At 38.0% G+C, this 22,588-nt stretch overlaps 2 protein-coding genes across 2 annotated transcripts; both read right to left on the bottom strand.

Moving 5' to 3' along the window:
- Positions 1–1,066: 1,066 nt before the first annotated feature.
- Positions 1,067–14,412, bottom strand: LOC121638564 (beta-1,3-galactosyltransferase 5-like). Its single transcript, XM_041983409.1, has 4 exons — positions 14,408–14,412; positions 12,586–12,591; positions 3,502–3,537; positions 1,067–2,618 (listed from the first exon to the last, which is right to left on the bottom strand). Exon 4 carries the CDS (start codon positions 2,611–2,613, stop codon positions 1,618–1,620), a length of 996 nt encoding a protein of 331 aa, XP_041839343.1. The 5' UTR covers positions 2,614–2,618; positions 3,502–3,537; positions 12,586–12,591; positions 14,408–14,412; the 3' UTR covers positions 1,067–1,617.
- On the bottom strand, positions 8,009–22,360 carry LOC121638563 (beta-1,3-galactosyltransferase 1-like). Its single transcript, XM_041983408.1, has 2 exons — positions 22,131–22,360; positions 8,009–10,883 (listed from the first exon to the last, which is right to left on the bottom strand). The coding sequence occupies exons 1-2, from the start codon at positions 22,172–22,174 to the stop codon at positions 9,782–9,784; spliced, it is 1,146 nt and encodes a 381-aa protein (XP_041839342.1). The 5' UTR covers positions 22,175–22,360; the 3' UTR covers positions 8,009–9,781.
- Between the last annotated feature and the right edge of the window lie 228 nt (positions 22,361–22,588).

Genomic DNA, 22,588 nt, shown 5'->3' with positions numbered 1-22,588 from the left:
AACTAGCTACACGCACACACACATGCTCACACACAGATATGGCAGAATATCAACTCAATCCTGGCTCAAAGTACCAAAGGAAGGGGAAAGGATGAGCAATTTCCTCTGTTGTGTATATAAATTGAAAAGTCTGTGTGGTCTCTGCGAGGGTTTGTGTTTTTGGCTACCTGAAACAGTGAAATAATTAAGAGGCCTAGCAACACACACACTCAAGCAACACACATCCAAAAATCCACTAAAAGTGGGTGAAAAAAAATCTGAACTTCTGAAAAAAAAAATAAAGTGCAAGCAAGAGGAACCTGGTGGCTCAGCAGTTGTTGAACTGCAACTTTCCCCCAAGTTTGAGATCAATAACGACAATATTCCCTAAACTAAAGCAAGCCACAAAACTCCAAATGATGCGCACTACACACAATAAAGCATCAGGGAAAGGACACACACACAAAACAATTTAAGTTTAAGTCATTTTGCTATAATGTCAAACATGACTTGAAGAGTAACGTAGCAAACAGTTTTCTGTCTTCAAACTCAAGTGTATTTAAACTAGTCGTCTTCATTTCTGCCTACATTTAAAAAACTATTAGACCCAAGTGTGTGTTAGGTGTAAACTGTTAGTAAAGATTGAACTCACAATACAAAAAGAAATCTAGCATTTTTTATAGGTAGTTCTCAATCAAGTCCTACTTTTCATCACATATTTCACCACCATCTACAGTTTTGCAAGCAAACTTGCAAAATTTGGTCATTTATGTCAGAGGAAAGAAATGATGGTTCTTAAGATAAACGAACCGTTAAATGAAAATAAATTAAAATCAAGTTGTCCTCCAAAGAGAGGGGTGGTGGTGGGCTGAAAAAAAAACTTTCATCTGATATTATCCTGCCCCCTCCTGGTGTAATGACAAACTACAAGTATACAAGTAAAGACTTCTAGTGATGAACTTGCCTATCACTGAACAAACTAACAAAACAGTTACATTTTACAAAAACAAAAATGCTTAAGCACATCTTTGACCTGTTTCTTTCATACGGCAACATTTCCCATCTTTGTCCTGGCTTTTTAATTTTTACTGGAGGAGCATGAACCCATTAACTCTACCTGATTTTTAATTGTTACATGTGACCTAACAGACTTTTGTTCATATGCTGCATTACTAAAAAACTGAGCAGATACATGTGAAGAAAAAAAATTCTACTCAAACCTTAAACATTATATTATTTAGCTAACCATGCAGAGATGGTTTTAGAAACACTGAATGGAAAGAAAAATAATTACCCCATACAATGCTGATCTAAAGAAAGAGAGAATAAACCACAAAACTATAACCAAGACACTAATATGAGCAAGCAGCTCAGGCTAAGAAAGACACGTGTAGTGGGTTGCACCTTTGGTCACTGTCATAATGTAACTTGGCTTGTTTTTGCTGACCCGTGTGTCCTACAGATATACAAATACAGTGTTGTCATAAATGTAACATAAATAGTAAACGTCAAGTGCAAAACTTTTCAAATTTAAAAATACATTTTCATTTTACAAACAAACAAAACCCTTTTTTAAATATTTTAACTGTATACATGATAAAAACCAAGGGTCCCACAATTAGAAAGTTTATGTAAAGTTTATGATGAAGTTAAGCACTGAGCTCCCTGTATGATCCTCTTCCAGTACCACAGCATATGTGAAGTGCTTTTTGTTGTCACAGCAATCACTTTTGAGAGCCTACAATTGCTCAGAGAAAACAAAGGGTTAATAACAAACATAGATTTTTTAGGAGGGTCAGTAGGAGAAAGACCCAGACGTTTTAAACACATGCCCAGGTAGGCATCTTCAATGTAGACAGGTTTAATTTGAGGTGACACATCCAAGATTTTCTTTGGGAGGTCCATAGACATGACATAGGCCATGCCCAGAGCATATGGGGGGTATTCTGGCTCATGAATGATAAATCTTGGCATGTAGAACTTTCTGAATGGGTTTCTAACAACTGGGCTATGCCACCATATCAAACCTGTCATGTAATTTTTTTTGGCTGTTCTGGGATCTAACAACAATTTAACCAGATTCTGGACGTGAAGTAATATATCCGAGTCAATCTTTAAAACATAAGAAGTCTTGGCACAGTGCTGAGCCACCCACTTCAGTATGACCATGGTCTTGATGGTCAAATTGTGATAGCTGTCCTTGAAATTTCCTTGAATGAGGTCGTGATGTTTCGCATTCTCCTGTTTGAGTTGCTCCTGCTGCTGCTCAGCATCATTTCCTCCAGGTAAACCCAATACAAACAGAGTCTCAACCAGCCGACCAAGAACAACTTTCTTCTTTCCCCATGTATTTCGGATGGCATCACGGGCAGGAACGTCACTTGGTGCAACAGGAACCATCAGGATCAGGAAAGGAGTTGTGGTCTTACATGTCAGGGTTTCATCCATGATAAATGTATAATTCCTTGGATAGGCCACAAAATAACGTTCTGACAATTTTAAGAATCGGGATTGTCCGTTAGGATGCAAATACCAGAACTCTGATTGTACGTTAAGATTAAGACATATGTTGACGACTGTCACCGCAACCATGATGCAGACCATGAAGCTTTTTAGATGTTTCCTGTAAACCATTTTACCTACAGAGAGAAGAAACATCTGTTAGCATGATAGTAAAACGTTTCGAGGAATATGTGTGTGTTAAGTGATATCCTATCACTACCTACAGAGAACATGCTGACTTTCTGTATATTAGCCTTTTAATGGCCATTTTTTTACATGCACAAACATACAAGACAAATTAGATCAAGAAAAAATGAACTCACAATTTTTACTATTTTATATAATGAATTTGAACTTATAGCTCAGATTCTAAAGTTAAGGTTTTGAGAGAGCTCTGTCGTTCCCATTAATCGGTCATAAGAAGTCATCATAAGGACATCATTTGTACTTGGAAACTGCTGTGAACCCATAATGTGAACTCAAAGGAGTCGTCAGTGGAGATTTATCAATCCAATTTAGGGCAAACACAGAACACTAAAGAACACACAGGTGACTTCTACAACATAAAAAGGCCTGGAGGTCACTTTTTGTTAATATTTGCACAATCATCTTCATTTTAAGGTGATACAGTCATAAATCATGTCATGTGAAAAACACTCAAACAAGTCAGTATGCAAGAGGTTTCTTCTGTGATTATAGGTAGTTTTTCTTCATCATTTCCACTGATACCAAGTTCTCAAAAAGAATTGATTGTTTTTTCTATATATTAAAGGCTATGGGATGGCTTTAGTTTATAGGTTCCATCTATCCATTTTCTATACCCAGTTCATCCAATTCAGGTTTGTGGTATGCGGCTGGAGCATATCCTAGCTGCTTTACCAGGGTACACCCTGCCTCTGGGGCAAGGTGTGTCAAATGCCTTTGGGCACTCTGGACCCAAAGAAAAATGTCATAAAAATTACAGAACTAATGTCAGTGTCAACATATTTCTGGACCCAGCATATGCCACAGTGTACATACCTGTGTCTTCATGGACAGTAGATTCTCCAGCAAAACCTTGTGAAAAACTGCCCACTGTTCCTAGAAAATTAAAAATGAAACATTAAATTCAGATGGATGTGAAGTCTTGTCAAAACAGAACATGTTAAACAGTAATACATAAAACTGAAAGCTTATTAAAACGTTTGTATGTTTTTAGACAATAAGGATGCCACAGTAGAGTAATTCATGCAATATCATTCCACATTTTAAGATAAACACATTTTATCACAAACGCTGTCACCATTGCCATTAAATATTTTTTAAATATACATGTTTATGACATTTTTCAATATGAAGACATTCACAGTGATTTCTGAAATAATCATAACTAAACAAGGAGGTCATGATTATCCAACTGCTTGTATTCATTGATGATGAAAGTAGCAATGTGCAGTAATAATGAAAATTGAGGATGCAACACATAATGATGCATCATGATGCATCGTTGAATTGAATCAAATGAGACCAGTGAAGATGTGGCAATCTTCAAGCCAGAATAAGTGCACACAATGAGGGGGCCTTCTATGTGCACTGCAAAACACACTGTCTCTGTCTTGTCCTAGTGGAAGCATCAAAGTCCAACAACTATTTTGTTACATTCTTTAACCTTGTGGAGAAATTGTATGCTTTTTGCACTTTTTGACCCCCAAAGTGCCATGCTGTCTGGGTGAAATGGCAGGAGTCACTGTATCCTGGACAGTATGTGATGAAGCTCCAGCAGAAGTCAGGCTTGCAGAGAGAAAGCACTGAAGACCCTCCAGAGAAAACTGAAAGCTATTTTGAAACTCTTTGATGACTTCAGTGACAGCGATCCACCTAACCTGGCCCGAGGTGATGCTCAGATGTACAGAAATGCCATCAACTTTGTGTTTATTCTCTGCCTGGAAATCATCACCCCAGTGTTTGAAGTCACTGCTGTGGCATCGGATTCTCTGCAGGAAGAACGTTTGGACCATTCAACAGCCTACAAGGTAACTGATGGTGTGCTTCACACATTGCAAACCATGAGATCTGAGGAGAAGTTTGGGGAAGTATTTGGATGTTCATCAGAGAAGGCAGATAGTCTCAACATTCCAGTACTGTAGTGCCTGGTCAGGAGAGGGAATGGAAAGTTTCAGTGCATTTTCCAACAAAACCCAACAGTGTTGGGCCAAGGAAGCTGTCCACTTTCTCTATGGCTGTGCCCGAATATGCACCCTACTCCCTACATAGTGCCCTATTTAGGGGTCAAGCCATTTTGTCGGAGTGTCCGAATGTCCAGAAAGAAAAAAGTAGGGCACTCAAAATTACCCACAATGCATCTTGAAAAGTAGTGCACATCGATGGTCACTAGACGGGTCAATATATGCATTGCGGGCAGAAGCTCAACATGGCACAAGGAAGCGAAAAAAATTGAGCTGCACGAAATTATCTATAAGCAAACAAACAAAGAATAAAATACAACATAAGGAATAAGAATATTTACACACAACTTTGGATTGGATTTGGAATTACATCATGACACGGGTTGTGGTTGCCGTGGTGACGCCGGTAGTCACGGTTTGCGGCGAGGAAAAAATAGGCAGCTTTGTGTCCGGATCGCCAAGAGAATGAGTCACTCTGTAGTGTGCTATGTAGTGCAGCCCTATGTAGTGAACGAGGGGTTAGGGAGTAGGGTGGACATTCGGACACAGCCAATGATTTCTATGGAGAAGACGAGGACCAGCTGAAGACAGAACTCAAAGTCTTCAACTCCAGCGTTCCTGCAAGACCTAGCAAGATATCAACAGCTGCAGCAACCACAGGTGCATGTGTCCCATCTTCTCCTTTTCCTCTGGAGGCATCATCTGCAGCTGGATAAAACCCAGTCCAACTCATCCTTACTGCAGTAAGTGGAGTAAGTCGCAAGTACATGTTTAGTATGTCCGTTTTTTGTCTGCTGCATCTGTTTCCTGATGTTTTACATAGCTGAAGTTGCACACAATTAAACAGAACCAGTTTGGTTGAACTCTAGTTGCCTTTCTCTAAGACAAACATAATATGTTTTACATATTTACATATTATGTATATTATGTAGTAGCTTATTGTGTTCCACCACAGTTCCTCTTTGGCTGGGATGTGGTAGTTGTGGAAGATGAAAACGTCTGTGTTTTGCTAAACATTTATGTTGTTTTGTACTAAATTTAGTCCATCTGAATGTCTCTCACATAAAGTTGCTGTTTAGTTTTTTGATTTACTGATTTCAACCTGTCTGTCATTTAATTCTAAAGTCTGAATATTAGTTGAAATGACTCGATTTACTTTGTTATTCATAGATTAAATGTTCTATTTTCTGTTAAATCTGTCCTGTTACATCTGATATCTGCTGACTCTGCTTTTAGTGTCTGCAAAAGTTTTTGGTTTTTTTCCCCCCAATAGTAGAAGAAAAAAAAAACTTCTTTTAAATTGTATTCTACACCTAATCTCCTTTGACATGGGTGGATTGAATTGTTAAACTGGAATTTGTCCTCTTATAAAGTCAAAATTCATTTGATAATTTGGGCCCACCCACAGCGATCAATGTGTTATTTCTAATGGTTATTTGTTTATTTAATGTCATTTACAATGATACAAAGGCTTATTAATCTGTTGCACTTGAGTTCACAATCTGCGGTTGCTAGTTTGGGATAATATGCTATAATTTTTAACATATTTAAATACAATTGCAATTTTGTAAAACTTTTTTCTTTTTTATCTCACTGCTATAATAAGGCAGCCGGTGGTTCCACACACTGCACAAGGTTCTTCACTGACCCCTTGACCCCAAATTATCTTTGCACGCCACTGCCGATCGCAGTTCAGCCCACACGAGCGCCTCCGATCACTGACAAATACATTTCCAGAAGCTGCACTTTCATCTGCTGTCTCAGGTGAGCCCACCTGAACGCTGAGCAACAACACACACAAAGAACACCGCAGCTGCAGACACCAGCGACGGCGCAGACGTGCAAGGACAAACTTGGGAACGTGAGCCCTGTGAAACTTTACCACCACGGAGCTGATCTCGTGAAGGACTGCGGAAGCCAAGTTGATAATGAAACTACAAAAATTATTGGTCCCTTTTCCCACAAGTCTATATTAAGACTCTTCTCGTCACAGTAGAGTTTATTTCATGGTGAATTTAAAAATAAAATATATTTACGTTCGTTATGACCCTGTAACTGCCAACCTGCGGCGTGTACTGTGATGTTAGTGAGCCAATATCTCGGCAAAGTAAAATTTTGTTTACCTAAAACACGCCAAGTTGCCAAACAGAGTCGTGAAGGTTGAGCTGCGGAAACGCGATACGGAAACGTTTTCCTTTCCTCTCACTTACCTATGTTTTCTTTTCTAGCAGTTCGACGGGACGTTTTCTCTCAATTGTCTTTTGTGAGCCAGATAAATTTCCTGAACTCATGTTCCTGTTCATTTCATGACCATTTCAGGTAGCACGTCTACCCATCGAGACGTGCTGCCTGTGCCTTTTGCGCATGCGTACAACGCGAAAAGTTCACAGACGTGTGTGTTGACGACACGTCCATGCCACCCTCAACTAGATCAGCTTCTTGTTGGGACTCCACGAATTTTTACCCGATCATCTCACGGTTTCGTTTGTTACAAACAGCAGAGATGCAGTTTTGATGCATCTTTGAACGTAATTTATTACACAAAAAAGGAGAAAAAGACTTAAAAAAATGAAAATAGCCTAATAAATTTATTCACCTCCTAAACTGTTGAGATTTGAAGCATTTTTATCAGCCGGTGACGAAGATTGCAATCAAATTATCATGAAACCATTGCTGTGTTTGAGTATGGGAATAAATATGCATCCATCTGTTTTGCATGATTTAGACTACAAATCCCTACATTTCCTGCAATTCCATTGAAACTTCAAAGACAGATTAATAAAATGGAAAGGAATAATTTGTTGGTCCTAAAATTTTGCTAATATAACTACAATGGCTGATAACGACTTTTTAATTACAAAAACAGCTATTTAAGTTGCTCGCTGTTTATTAAAAGATACATGTGGTATGGTTTCAATTAACTATGGGTGGATTTTAAAGATTGATCAACACCATGTCTCTACTGTAATAAGCTTCCTCCGCCACTAGATGTCCCACTATGCTCAGTGTTAACAGCACATCAATTTCCAAAATATTTTCCACATAAGTATAAATTTCATAATATATTTTGTGACTGATCTAATTTTAGCCTTGCACCAGAGGTAAGTGTGAGAATAAGTAAACATCCTAACATATGCATGCTTGTATGTACCATGTGTTCTCTTTGGAGGTGGTCATGCAGAAACATGCAGCTGTTTCCTAACAACATAACATGTGGTTATGCAACACCCTCAGTGTTGTTTGGCCTGTGGTATTCTAAGTTTGATAAGAGAAGTAATGTAATGTAATGTAATTTCAGTTATGTAAGCTAGTCAAATTCAAACATTAGTTCTTTAAAGACAATCTTTCTGTGTTTTCTTAACTGTTTTATCTACAGTAATCTTTTATTTAGTCTCCCCCACAGTTGACATTCATAATTTCATGTCACAATGTGAATATAAGCAGAGTGGACCTTTAGAAAGTAGAAAGTCCTTCCAATGTTTTTTTTTTCTTTTTTTTACACCAAACCCTGCCAAAGTAATATAGATGCATGGCATCTAAATAACTTTTTTGTGTAAATAAATATATACTTACACAGTGCTGAGCAGACAAAACACAAAATATTTTCTCAAATCATTTGCATGTTATTTCCTTTTCTTCATCCTTCTTCTCATCAGTAGTGAATGAGGAGCAACACAAAATGCAAATGGTATGTAGATGTTGAGTGTAACACAAAATCACTCAAAATAAGAAAAAAGAAAGAAAAAAAGAAAACAAAAACTAAAAGGACTGACCTCCTCACCTCCTGCTTTCAGAGGATTAAAAAGATTTGTTGCTTGAAAAAAAATAATTGTAGGGACACTTTGCAATTTTGTTATGACTGTACAACATTCATCCATTTGACTTCTACTTTCTTTTTTTTCTTTTTTTTTTTAACAAGGTTAGGTTGTGGAACCAACAAGTTCAGGAAGGACTTCCAAATATCTCTCTCCCCAGCAACACTCTCCTGCTCTTCCTTGGGGAATCCAAGGCATTATCAGGCCAGAAGAGATAATCCTTCCTACCAGAAGGTCCTGGGTCTGTCACAGGGTCTCCTCCCAGTGAGATGTGCTAAGATAACATTCATGAGGAGGCAACCAGGGAAATCCTATAGATGCCTGAACCACCTCAGCTGGGTCCTTCCTATACAGAGGAGCAGCAGCTCTACTCTAAGCTCCCTCTGAATGTATGAGCTCCTCACTCAATCTCTTAGGTTGAGCCACAGCCACCTTCTGAAGGACGGTCATTTCAGCAGCTTGGATCCGCCATTTCATTCTTTCAGCCCATACTCAAATCTCATTACCGTAGTATAGGGTTGGAACATAGATTGATCAGTAAACTGAAAGCTTTGGCTTTTGGTTTAGCTCACCACAACAGACTGGATCAAAGCCCTCATTAATGATGACAAAGCCCCAATCCACCAGCTAATCCAGCTAATCTCTCATTTCATCCTACCATCAGTCAATCAATAAAACATTTCAGTAGGCACTAGCTCCTCATAATTTTACAGTTAATTTTTTAGTTTTACATTTTGCTCCAGAAGTCATAAAAGTTTTAAAAACAAAAAAAAAAGAAAATCAAATCTAGTAACCCTGACAGGCCTTTTACAGTAAAAGTGAAAAGTAGATTTAACTACCCAGGGCAATTTCTTAGTGCTTCTATATAGTATATCATCCTAACAGTGTGGTCCAGGCTTCTTGAAATCTCTCCAATAGTTCACCAACTCTTGTGGAGATCCAAGAATGTATGTGACAGCCAACACAATAAAACATTTTTCTAGCACACGATTCCTGGAAATGATTTTATTAGACCTTATATTGTTCAGTTGATGTCATTGTTTCAATGATGGAAGCTGCTTTTGTGCATAATGTTTAAAAACATTAGAACACAAAAAGGGATATAACCATGAAAACTATTTAATTTTTTTTCCAGAAGCCAGGAAAGAGTTTTAAACACAAAAACAACTTAAAAAGATAAAGTTTTGTTTTTGCACTACAGTGCATTTTGATCATCTTAAAAATCCTGTAACTATAATAAATGGCTCCTTCGCTGTGAACTCTATAGATAAACCAGCCCCTTCAATCAACTTCTCAGTGCTTCTATATAATTTTATTATCCTAACAGTGTGGTCCAGGCTTCTTTAAATCTGTCCAATAGTTCACCAACTCTTGTGGAGATCCAAGAATGTAGGTGATTATCTGCGAGTACTCACAGCGGTTGTACTTTGTGTTATAAGTCTTGAACTGGGAAGGATTGGGTGGAGGTGTGAGTTCAAGTCCTAGCTTTTTCATGCACATTCCAATATAAGCATCCTCTATGTTAAAGGGTTTTATCATTTTTGAGACTTTTACAAATTTCTCTGGAAGATCATTGGAAAAGATATATCCCATACCCATAGTGTATGTTGGGTATTTAGAATCAGGAAACATCTCCTCTGGAACATACCACTTTGAATCCTTTGAACGGATTACTGGGATGTTCCACATAATATTCCCTGTCAGGTATTCCTTCGTGGGGATTTCTGCTTTTTTAAGCATGATCACCAGATTGTCGATGTTCAGAAACATGTCAGAGTCAACCTTCATGGCGTAGGTTGCCTTACGGCAGCGTGTGGTCAACCAGTCCATGATCACCATGGTTTTGATGGTCAGATTAACATACGTGTCCATGAAGTCACTCTGGATCAAGTCATGATGCTGTAAATTCTCCTGTTTCAGCTTCTCAGAATCATCTTCACCAGATCGACCCAACATGAACAAAGTGACCACCAACTGCCCCTGAACCAGGCTTTTTTTTCCCCATGTTTGCCGGATTGCATCCCGAGCTTGAACGTTACTTGGTTCTACTGGAACCATCAGGACCAGGAAAGGGGTTTCTTTTTGGCAAACCTCTGGGTTATCCATAATAAAACGGTAGTTGCGTGGATAGGCTTGGTGGTACTGGATACCTTTAGGTCGCACAGCAGGAGGGCCTGTGGTTTTTTCAGGAAAGACAGCTTTGTGCTTTGGATGAACTTTATAAGGTGGTACGTTAACTTGATTGGACTTGTTGAAAAGCCATTTGTAGAGTCTGTGCAGTGGAAATCTCTCCCACCATGACAAAGAGCGGTTGGACAGATCAAAACACAAAATGAAGACCAGGAGACAAAGCAGAAGCAGGAACTTGAACCAGAAGTGGAGCGGAGGCTTCTTCTGACAGCACAGGCTCTCAACAGATTGCCTAAAAAGAGAAAAAAATATAAAAAATGGTGAGTATATCACTAATACTCATTTCCCCCCAATATTGTTATGTTACAATAGGCAAGGCAAGTTAATTTGTATAGCACATGTCATGTACAACACAATTCAGAGTGCTTTCCATAAAACATTAAAAGCTTTACAGACAGTGAAAAGAAAGCATTAAAATGAGGCTAAAGGCAGCAACAGATCCAATAAAATCATATATAAAATTGAAGTGATTAAAAGTAAGATAAATTAAAAAGTTACTGTGCAGATTTCATGCATAGGTGCATGAGAAAATAAACGTTTTTAACCTGGATTTAAAAATGTCTACATTTGGTGAAAGTTTAATCTCCACTGGCAGTTTGTTCCACTTGTTTGCAGCATAACAGCTAAATGCTGCTTCTCCATGTTTATTCTGGACTTTGGCCTGGACTAGTTGACCAGAGCTCTGCTAGGTTTATATTCTCTGAACATATCACAGATGTATTGTGGGGCTGAAACCATTCTGTGATTTGTAAACGATCAGAAGGGTTTTAAAATCTATTCTGACTGACTGAAAGCCAGTGAAAAGATTTTAGAACTGATGTGATGTGTTCAGGGGTCATATTTCACTTCAGAGTCCACTGAATTAACCAATCACTGAATGGAATCATTTATCTAAGAATATCGAAAAATCTTACAGAGACATCTCAGTCAATCGTTAAATGGACAATGGGAGTGTATATTTTGACAATATTCAACAAAATTATACAAAATACATAAAATGTCGATGATTAAAAAAATAATAATTCCTAATTTAACTCCTTTAAAAATATATTGGACAGACCAACATGGAATAAAAAAAAAAGAAACACAAAACAAAACAAACTGGAAAGAGGAGGAGATACTTCCACTTGTAGAGTTAGTTGACCACAGAAAAGACATCATAAAAGGGAAATTTAGCTAAATGATTAGAAGCCATGATAAAAGAAACCAACTAAATACGTCTCTAACTTTAACCTGACACAAATTAAATGAATCCAACAGCCTATTAAGTTTTGTGCAATGACTGATTAATTTGAGTCAGGTGTGTTAGAGCAGAGAGACATTGGTCCTTGTGGGACCGAGGCAACTCCTAACCTCTGGAGGTCTCTAAAATGTTTGGAGGAGTAGGAATGATTCTTAGACTTGAGAAAGCTGATAAATAGCTTTTACTCTTAAGTTTAAGAGTAGGACTAATTTCCACATATTCTTTGCATAGTCTAAAAAGGCACTCTAAGACACTTGACAAATACAGATCTCTTAAGGCCCATTTATGCTTGACCCAGAAGACGTATATGGAGACGTATGGACAGTTTCCGTCCATCTTCTGTGTTTGTTATGTGAGTAGTTTGGTCTGTTTTCAGGGAGCTTAGCTATCCGTCGCTTGGCACAAAAGACGGAGCAGTACCACTGGAAATCGTGGGGGCATTGCTTAGCACAATAGCTAACATGTGACCAGGGTAAGAAAGAAACTAGAGAAGAACTAGAGAATCACGGAAGGAACAAAAAATGAGAAGAAAAATGAAGACGGGCACAACAACTGTTGAATTTCTTTTGAAGAAAGACTATATGCGAGTGATTAGGGCGTGTTGGGTGGTTGGAAACAACTTTAGAGCGATACATTACCACTGCCAAACGGTGTCTGAAACGATGTCGGCTCGCGGGAGTGAACTTAGCACTGCCCACTAGTGGAAGAATGGACTCAACAACCATGGCAATGCAAAACATGCATGGAATTACGAGGATGGCGACATATGACAATATTTGACGTCGCTATTTATGCAAGTAAGGGAGCATAAATGGGCCTTTAGTCTGTAGCAGTTAGTCCTGGATGAGCTACATATGTTTAATGCTCTTTTTAGTGTTACCAGGGGAAAGTGTGTAACGTAAATTTAATAAAGAATAAACAATGTAAAGTTTTAAGTCAGTTTATTAATAACATACACTTAGGGGGTCATCCCCATCTGCTCCTCCTGTCGTCTAACCCGGAACCTGCCTACTCCCACCTGACTAGAACCGCACACCACAAAGGCGGAGAACCCGCTTAGGTAACCGGCCCTATAGCGGGCAAAACCAAAACCACACACGATTGCACTGCAACCCACTGCAAACTAACACCCATGTCTGCATGCACAAGAGTCGGATGTAGAACGGTTCCGGGTGGCTACTGACAGGAGGACTAAACTCATTCGCAGGGGAGTGCCCAAACAAACAAAACAAACAAACAAAAGGTTAAACAGTTAGTCCGCTCGTACAATCAGCACCATCAGAGACAACTCGGACCAGGAGCGGACTAACTTTAAAACAAAAAACCTTAAAAGGACAGCAGGCAATGGTACCCAACAGCTGCAGCGTTGAATTCCCTTACTCAGTCAACACTCTTTTCCCAGGATCAACATCACTCAGATCCCAGCCCTGATGCTGCTAAAATCACCTTGCACCAAGACTGACATGGCCCAGCAACGTCCTGGCAACTCCAACAGGAAACTGGCACTCCCTACTACAGTGCCACTTCCCCTTTTATAGAGGAACAGCCCCCACCGACACAGCGACACCCTATGGTGCCAACCGCTACATTCGGAAGTCCTGTTTGAAGACCATTACATTAATCCAGTCTACTAAAGATGAATGCATTGATGAGTTTCTCCTGGTCTTTCTGGGAAACTGAACTGTTACGGCCGCCTGCTTGCCGGCTCGGCGACCAGCAGGACTGCAGCCTGGTGACAGCTGAGCTGACTGACAGGGTGCATCATGTGGCACCGCCCCACCCCCTCACCTGGCACCTGGATTGGCCGGCTCGTTATCGGAAGGCGGGCTGTTCGTCATTGGAGCCCTACATAGCCTCATCAGCAGCATCATTCGGGGCAGCTGTGGACAGTGGGACACATGCCTGCCAGGCTGAGAGAATTGTGGACTATTGTGTGTGAATTTGGCGAGTTAAAGAATAACATTAAGGACTTTAAGTTGATGTGTGTGGTGTTCCCTACCCTGAGTGAGGTGAAGTTCATTTTGGTTTTGTTTGGTATATCTAATTCCGCCTTTGTGCGTGTTTCCCGTTTTGTGGACATTTTCTTTTGGTTATTATCCTAGTCTTTTGTGATACCCTTTAACGGGACACTTTAAGTTGATTACCCTGTTTTTTGTGGACATTCCCTTTTGATTATTATAGTGCTTGTGTTACCCTGTAACGGGACACTTTAAGTTGATTAACCATTTCGTTTTGTTTTGTGTGGCCGATACCAGAGCGGTGTCTGGACCCATTTTGTTGAAATAAATTGTCTTTTCGTTTAACTCTGGTATTCGGCTCTCTTTGTGTTCCGTCCTCCTTACCCCTAGAGCACGAGGACGTAACATGAACTTTTAATTCTGTTGTTTTACTTTAATTAGTAAAAAGGTGTCTTAGTGCATTAAGGAAGCCACTCATTGCTGCCACCTGAGGCTCATCTGGTATGCAAACACCAGCTCCTGTTCCATGTGTCTGAGTGGCTGAACCCGACACACCTCTGTCTTCTCCCCTCGAGTTGGCCAAGCACCCAACCAATTACGACGCAAGATACCCACCACCCGGAAATAAAGCACAGCGGCTGTGATCATTCAGGAGGGAGAAGCTGTTTGGCTCAGACGGTTTTCCCCTCAGTTCGCCGGTTTAGTGGTGGCTTGGTGACTGTCAGTGTTGGGGGTAACGCGTTACAAAGGTAACTCGTTACTCTAATATACTACGTTTGGCAGTAACGAAGTAATACAACGCGTTACTAACTATATTTTGGTAATATTATTACAGTAAATGAGTCCGGTAATGCGTTACAATCCCAACTGTCAGTATAAACATCAGACAAATAAATAATAAAACAACCATCACGCAACAGCCGAAAATAAATATGAAGTAGAAGAAGAAGAAGAAGAGGAAGAAGAAGAAGACGAGGGCGGCGGCTTTAAATTAACAGAAGAAGAAGAAGAAAAGGACGAGGAATGATGGCAACCGACTCGACATTTTCTAAGTGGGTTTACTCTCACTATTTTGAATACATCAGAGAAATCGAAAAGAACAATGAGGTGTAGAACAAGAGTTTGTATCACATCATGTCGTTTAATTCTTCCATATCATTACATTATTGTAATTCAGCAGTTCATATTAACAACTACTTTCTGATGCAACCTCATTAGACTTTGTTGCCACACACATACTATAATAATGAGGAACTACATTTAAATGAGAACTATTCACCATGACAAAATATTGCGCACCTTCATTGCATAATGCCTTGTCCTAAATGCTTATTTTGGTGAAAAGTAACTGAAAAGTAATATGTTACTTATTACTTTATACAGAGAGTAATATTGTAAAGAAATGTATTACTTAAAATTGAAAGTAACTGGTAATGTGAAATATATTACACTTGGGAAGTAACTTTCCCAACACTGGTGACTGTGTGTGCATTCTGTGGCCTGGTGGTGGTAAATATTGTATAGCTTAGTGTGTGGTTTCAGCAGGGTTAAACCTGACTGTGTGATTTGTTTGTAGAGTTAAACGAGTAGTCTCGGATTTAAGTTTGGTTTTGGAATTAGATTGTGCTCAGCTCTTTAGGCTGCTCTTTAAGTTTCCTTTTGTTTTGTGTGGTTACTTGTGTTATTAGAATAAGGTTAGCATGTGTTGGGATAGGATAGTGTAAATTGTTTTGGGTTAAGAATAACCTTTTTAAGTTTATTGGAACTGCTGCATTTGCTTAGATAATTGTGAGTAAGATGCCAATTCAAGTCCCTATAGTTTCTTATGTTTTGTGTGGTGGGACTTTCCTTTGTTATAATTTCCATTATATTTTCATTCTTTTCATATTAATTTTTATCCATCTTTTTTCTGAGTATGCACTTATGTATTTTTCGGCCTGAGAGACTCTGACCCTGGACTGGGGACACTGTGCTTCTCAAAAGAGACACTGGGTTGCATGAAGACAGGACATCTGCAAGATAAGATAGATTGTTATGAGAGAGAAGCAGACCGTCTTATCTGGTCATTCAGGCCACCCTGACAACACGGGGTAGAAAACAGCTTTCTTTGTCTTTGCACTTCAAAGCCTCCTTTGACCACCTGTACAAGTCTTTATTTTTCTTTTCTATAATAAACTTTATTAAACCTTACTCATCCAGACTTCTGATAGCAAGGGCCTGTGTTTTCAGGTGTTTACCAATGGTGACCCTCTTCTCTTTTTACTACCAAACAGAATAATCTCAGTTTTGACTTCATTTAATTTTAAAAAATTCTCTTTTATCCAGCTTTTTATTAAATTTTCTCCAGACACTGGCATGATAAGTCTATTGTTTTTTTCACTACTGACAAAACTTTATCCCAGTTGGTACTCTGTTTAAACCAGGGTTCTTTAACTCTGGATCTTGAGGGCCACGGCCATGCAGGTTTTAGTTGTTTTCTTGTTTTAACACACCTGATTCAAATGAAGCAGATTTTGCTCTTGGGTTCTGTACAACTTGGTAATGAGCCCTGAACTTGGGCCAGCTGAGTAACATGTAAAGTTGTCAAGTTTCCTTGTAATTAATTAATCGTAATTAAAGCATTAAAGTCCCACCCCTAATATATATATATATATATATATATATATGTATACACGTGTGTATTTGTGTGTGTGTGCATGTGTGTCATGGTCATAAATGCTCATAATATAAATGCTCACAAGATGAATCTCACTAAAGGAAATGAGACATGCTCATATTCTTTTATAATCTATATTTACAGTGAAAAATAATAGTACACATATATACAAATATGAAATATGTTCACTATAGATTTAATTGTGAAAACAGTTAAAAATATATTCAAAGCCCAATGCACTAGTATAATATGTATCTGTAATTGGTTTTCTTTGTAGTTCTCTCACACCTAAGGACACACTTTATTTCACACGCTGGTGGGAGGAAGTTTAAAGGCCTTTGGCTCCTTGTTAGACGCTTTGGTTTGTCTTACAAATCCAACCCAATTTCACATGTTATTCATCACAAACCTATTGTTTTGTGTATTTCAATGACATGATCACAAATTTTTTATCCATTGTTATATATGAGTTGCTCAGAATAAAAACACTTACTGAGTTGTTAGTGCAGCTCTTGATACTTAGTGTGTTGAGTACTTCTGAGCAGTTCTGGTGTATGATGAACTAGGACTTACGTCCAAATATAAGGATGACAGGTAGTCGTCACAATAATAATTTTTTCCTGTTTGAAAAATATAAATTACAGAATAATTTCTGAGCATATTTGTTGTTCTGTTCGAGTTATAAGCATTTGCCTTGTAAGTAATTATCTGCACACTGGCTACAATACATCCTCTTTATAAAATGCAACAGTCACCATCACGTTCCCTTTTTTTCTCCTTTTCTCAGAGACAGTTGAAAGTATCTTGACAGGAAATGGGCTAAGAATGAGCAGGAAATGACACTCAGCAAAGGGTGCTAAGCCGATACTTGAACGTGTGCCAGTTGCATTGAGGACATTGTTACTGTGTACATGAGGCAGCTACTAAATCAGTGTTTCTGAAACTTTTTTTCACATTTTGAAGTTGAAGTTAAATTTGAAGTTGATTTAAATCCCCCTGACCCAACTGACATTATGCCAAATACGTTATAAATCATAAAGAGAATTTGTGCATTAACAAAACATTTTTATTCTCAGTTAAACATCCTCTTAACATAACTATTTCAAATAGATAGACATTTGATAAATCACAACTTTTTAAATTCATCTATTGTTGACTATTTTCATATGAACCTACATTTTTCACATTTTTTTTTTAATTTTTGTTATATGTAGGTTCTGTAACACCAACAATTTGTGGACTAAATTATGAAATTGATTGAGCTTATCAGGCTGCAAGATAGCTGGAATCTCATGTCTTGACTTACAAGTGAGGAGTATACATGACTATCAACTTATTATACTGGCTTTTAGGTCAGAGAAAGTTGAATATCTGATGACCATCATAACAAAAGCATTGCACTGCAGGGATCAACTCCATTAGCAGAGAAAAAATCCCTGCAACTCCAAATTCAATAAATATACTCATGTATTTAGTCTGTAATCTGTGTGCACAGATAGTCATAATTTCTAGTGTAAATTGTGTGTTGGACATTCAGATGAGTTATTTACACCCACTTCCTGATCAACCAAAACTCTCTTAAGTGTTTCAACTTCATTATATGGTACTGATTTGAAATTAATTATTCAGAATTAAAAAATTCAGAATTATAGTATTCTCCATTACATTTACATGGAAATAGTAATTCCGAATTCAGGTTTACATGGAAAACGTGTTTATCGCCCTTTATTCTATTCCCCTTAAGATTTCGGGGTTGGGAAGGGTTCTGATTGGACAGGGGGCAGACATGGCGTATTTACATCTACCATAAGAAAACAACCTCCACTCCAGATCCTGCTTCTTTTCTTTTCGGCTGCAACATGGAAGACCACATAATAAGAACCATTTTCGCTTTGATTTTGATTATAGTTTAGAAGCAGCAGCTCGACACTAGCATACTACTTCACTTTTGTCAGCTGAGGAGGAGAAGGGAGGTAGAGCACCGCATGCGTCATCGCGATGTGACAAGGGAGTGAGTAAGAGCAATGAAAACCCAAACAAAAGTGAGTCAAACTGAACTGTACTGTATTGTACCATTTGATGAAAATTATTACAGGCTTGTCTCCTGGGAGGTAGTGACCACCTGTGGCTCTTGGAACAGTTAGGGCAAAGATACTATTACTGGAAAAAAAAAAGAAAAAAAAAGAAAGAAAAACAGCATATACCAGCGAGAGGGATACTTCATGGGCAGTTAGATTTCAGTAGGGCCAGTGCCTCTCTGTCCACACTCCTGCATCCACCCATGTTGTGGAGGTTAAAGCAATACAACCTGTTTTGATGACACATTGAGATTCATAATGGACACCATTAAAATGCCATGACCCAAAGCTAAGAACCTGCACTTGAAAACCTTTTCAGCCTGGGGCTTCATGTGACAGCTAAGTTTGATTTATGGCTCGTTTGTCACCCACCAGCAACTGGATGAGATAAGATTCATCAATCCAGAAGGAAATTCTGTGACACCAGTTGCTTAGACAAAATAAAACCTCCAATCAATAAACAAAAAGTATAAAAAATTAAATCAATTGAGTGAAATTAATAAAAAGACAATAAATTCAACAAATAGATTTAAACATTTCACTATAATTCATTAAATATGTACACTTTTTTTTTAATCACTCTGCCTTTGGGTCTACCACAATTGCACTTTTACCTACCAGTTCTCTCTACCTGACAACCTCCTCCTCTGCCATGGCTTCAAACGTGTCAACAAGGCAGCAGCTAATGATCCTGTGTATGTCTAAAAGACAGGTCCTGGGATATTATTTCATCCTTTCCTGACAAATCACACAAAGAATTGCTTTCAAAAGTTAGGTGACGAATCAAACATTTCATAAAAGGGTCACTCCAGTTTGCACCTGTTTTTAACAATTATTATATAAAGTCTTGCAAAAGCAAAATAAAACACATAAAAAGGCAACTTGCCATTAATAACATGAACATGGAGAGGACTAACTATTCAAAAATGTGACCAACTATCTTTTGTTTCAGTTATATGGCAAATGTGAAGATTTTGTCTTAAAATCTAAACTGAAAAATTTTCACTTTGAGATAATTAAGATGAACTTTGAGCAACAAAAAATGAACTCATAAAATACTGAATATAATTGGTTCTTCTCAGACTGTTTGCTTGTGGGCATTTCATGATTGTAAAACCGATTTTTAGTTTGTGACTGTTGGGGAGACCCAGGAGGAATTAAGGACTTGCTTGCTTTCATCAAGGTCAAATCTAAACATGGAGAAGCAGCATTCAGCTTTAATGCTCCTTTAATGTGGAACAAACTCTGCAGAAAACTGCAGGTCTGCTGAATCTTTGCTATTTACTGACTTATATAAAAACAATAATTTTCTTACACTGAAAATTTTATTTATATTCATTCATTCTCTGTACCGCTTAGTCTTATTGTGGGTCGCGGGTAAGCTGGAGCCTATCCCAGTATTAACCGGTGAGAGGCAGGGAACACCCTGGACAGGTCACCAGTCCATCGCAGGGCCAACACATAGGGGACAAACAACCATTCACACTCACTCCTAGAGAGAATTTAGAGTCATCAGTTAACCTAACATGCAAACTCCACACAGAAAGGCCACCTCCCTCAAGGTTCGAACCTCCCCCAGCCGAAGTTTAAACCAGCGACTTTCTTCCTGTAAGGCTGCGGTGCTAACCACCACACCACTGTGCAGCCCATTTTATTCATAAATTTGATCTATTTTATTTAATTTACTTCTCTTTGTATTTTTATACATTTTATTTTTTTTAAGTTTGGTTTTAATGTGCTTTTTAATGCTTCCTGCACCTGCTGTAGTACCTTTAATGTTTTAAGGAAAGCACCTTGAATAGTCTTATACATGAAATGTTCAAATAAAACTTGCCTTTGCTTGCTGATTTTTTTTTTTTTTTTTTTTTTTTTTTTTGTAATTGTGGAATAATCAAGAAAATACCCTTGCAAACTTTTGCAAAGTCATTATGTTGAGCCGTAAATTTGGTATGTGCACTGTTGCAGTGAAGATTGGACTATATGAAGCATATAGCATTACAATATAGGCTTTACTGCCCATTTGTGGAGGAGCTTCAGAGAATGAGGCATGTGGAAAGTTACTGTAGAGTACAATGATGGAATGATGATCAAGATGCCAAGATAGAAGAGTGAAATGATTGTTAGTGTTGGTCTACCCATTTGTCAGGCTAGGTTGTGTAATTTCATGTTTAGATGTGCAGGTTAAAGGACTTTACAAACATCATAATTTCTATTATATTTATATAATGATATAAATATATAATTATATCTTTTTTTTACTTTCTTCTTTATTTTTCAATATGGGCAATATACATAAATATATATATATATATATATATATATATATATATAGCTACTTTGGGGCTTGTTATCTAGCACGGTCTATCAACATTGGCTGTAATCAACACTTTCTTAGGCAAAACCATTCAACTGATGACTGTGCTTCTAAATTTTTGCAGAAATAAACCACTGTTTGTTCCTGTTTTTGAACTTTTTTTTTTTTTTTTTAATAAGAACTAACTAAAATGCCCAGTATATTTTCAATATGACTAAGTAGTTAAGTAACATGTCTTCAACCATGAACATTCTACAGAAATGACACACTGCAGATGTCCACGTTTAAGAGAGTTTGGTACAATAAATAGGCTTATTTTATAAAAATTTAATGTATTGCAATTTTTTTTTTCACTCACATCTGAAATGTAATGAATATTTTTTTCATTTAGTGTGTTTTTCAAGAGAGAAAATGGCTGATTTGCTTAATTTAATGTGGACTACTTTTAACATGCAGCAAGTAGCTGAAACATGTTGAAACTCACCCTGACACTGAAGGAAATCGCAACAGCTGCCCCTCCCTTCACCACCACACATACCTACTTTAAAAAATACTGCAAACTGAACGCTTGATGTCAAAAGAAGCTAAAAGTGTGATCCTTCACTCCGCCCTCTTCCTTATTGGGCCTACTGATAGTCTTCATTTTAGATTTGCAGCTATTTTTATGTAGAACACGATCTTCACCAGATTATCGCCAAATGTCGCTCAATTTATTTTACACCAAAGCACATTGTTTTAAATCCATATCACGCAGAGGCTTTGCCTTTTTGCAATAAACACACGCTCCCAAATTTATTTTTCATTTATGTTTGGCCGTGTTAAAAACCGATGTTTCCTTTATTATATTATATTAATTTATACGTGCTCTCTGGCAGAAATAGCGAATATTATACTGTATAATTGAAAGGGAAATAAATACCCATGTGGACATTTCGCACCATTGTGGCATTTTCTTCACATGAAAATAAGTAACGGTAACACGCATTTCTGCGCATCCTCATCTTCCCCTTACTGGGAACACAAATGCAACCAACTTAATTTAACCAAGCTGAAGTTTACAATTATGTCCCCACTAGGAGCTATTGATGTATGTAATAGCAAATAGCAATACAAGACAATAAAAGGAACTCAAAGTGAACTTTCGAGTGGGCTAATGAGAGAAGATGTGTCTTTTGGATGATTCTAAAAGTCTGCTTGATTGCAGGAGTTTAAATTATTTGAAACTCTTACCTTTTCAGTCCATTTCCACCTGAGCCTGTCTTTTGAGCTCTCATGACTGCCGCGACCTCCCTTTTCTTGTTAACTATTCCTTATTAGCCCTGCACTGCCATGAAAGCCACTATCTGATCATCCATTTAACAGAATCAATACAAATTTTAACTAACTTTCACGTTTCGCATTTCCTAAGTTACAGCCTTGGCTTCGCCTAACGAGGGAGAGAAGAGGAAGAGAGGGAGGGCGGACTCCGATTGGGAGGTGACTTAAGATGAAAGTGCGTGCGAACCCCATCCAGTGACTTTAAAGGAACGAGATTCGAAATGAAGTGTGTTTCTGTCGTTTTGCAAAGTTGTGCTTTTGGTAAAAAAAAAAAACAAAAAAAAAAAACGATATAACAGAATTCTGAAATCTATGGACTTTCAGAACAGGAAGTTGTGTGAACTAACAGAATTTCAAGAATCTTAAAAAAA

The sequence above is a fragment of the Melanotaenia boesemani genome, chromosome 4 (assembly GCF_017639745.1).
Source record: "Melanotaenia boesemani isolate fMelBoe1 chromosome 4, fMelBoe1.pri, whole genome shotgun sequence".
NCBI classification, from domain to species: Eukaryota; Metazoa; Chordata; class Actinopteri; order Atheriniformes; family Melanotaeniidae; genus Melanotaenia; species Melanotaenia boesemani.
Note: the sequence above shows the minus strand (reverse complement) of the source record. Positions and strands in the feature narration are given on the sequence as shown.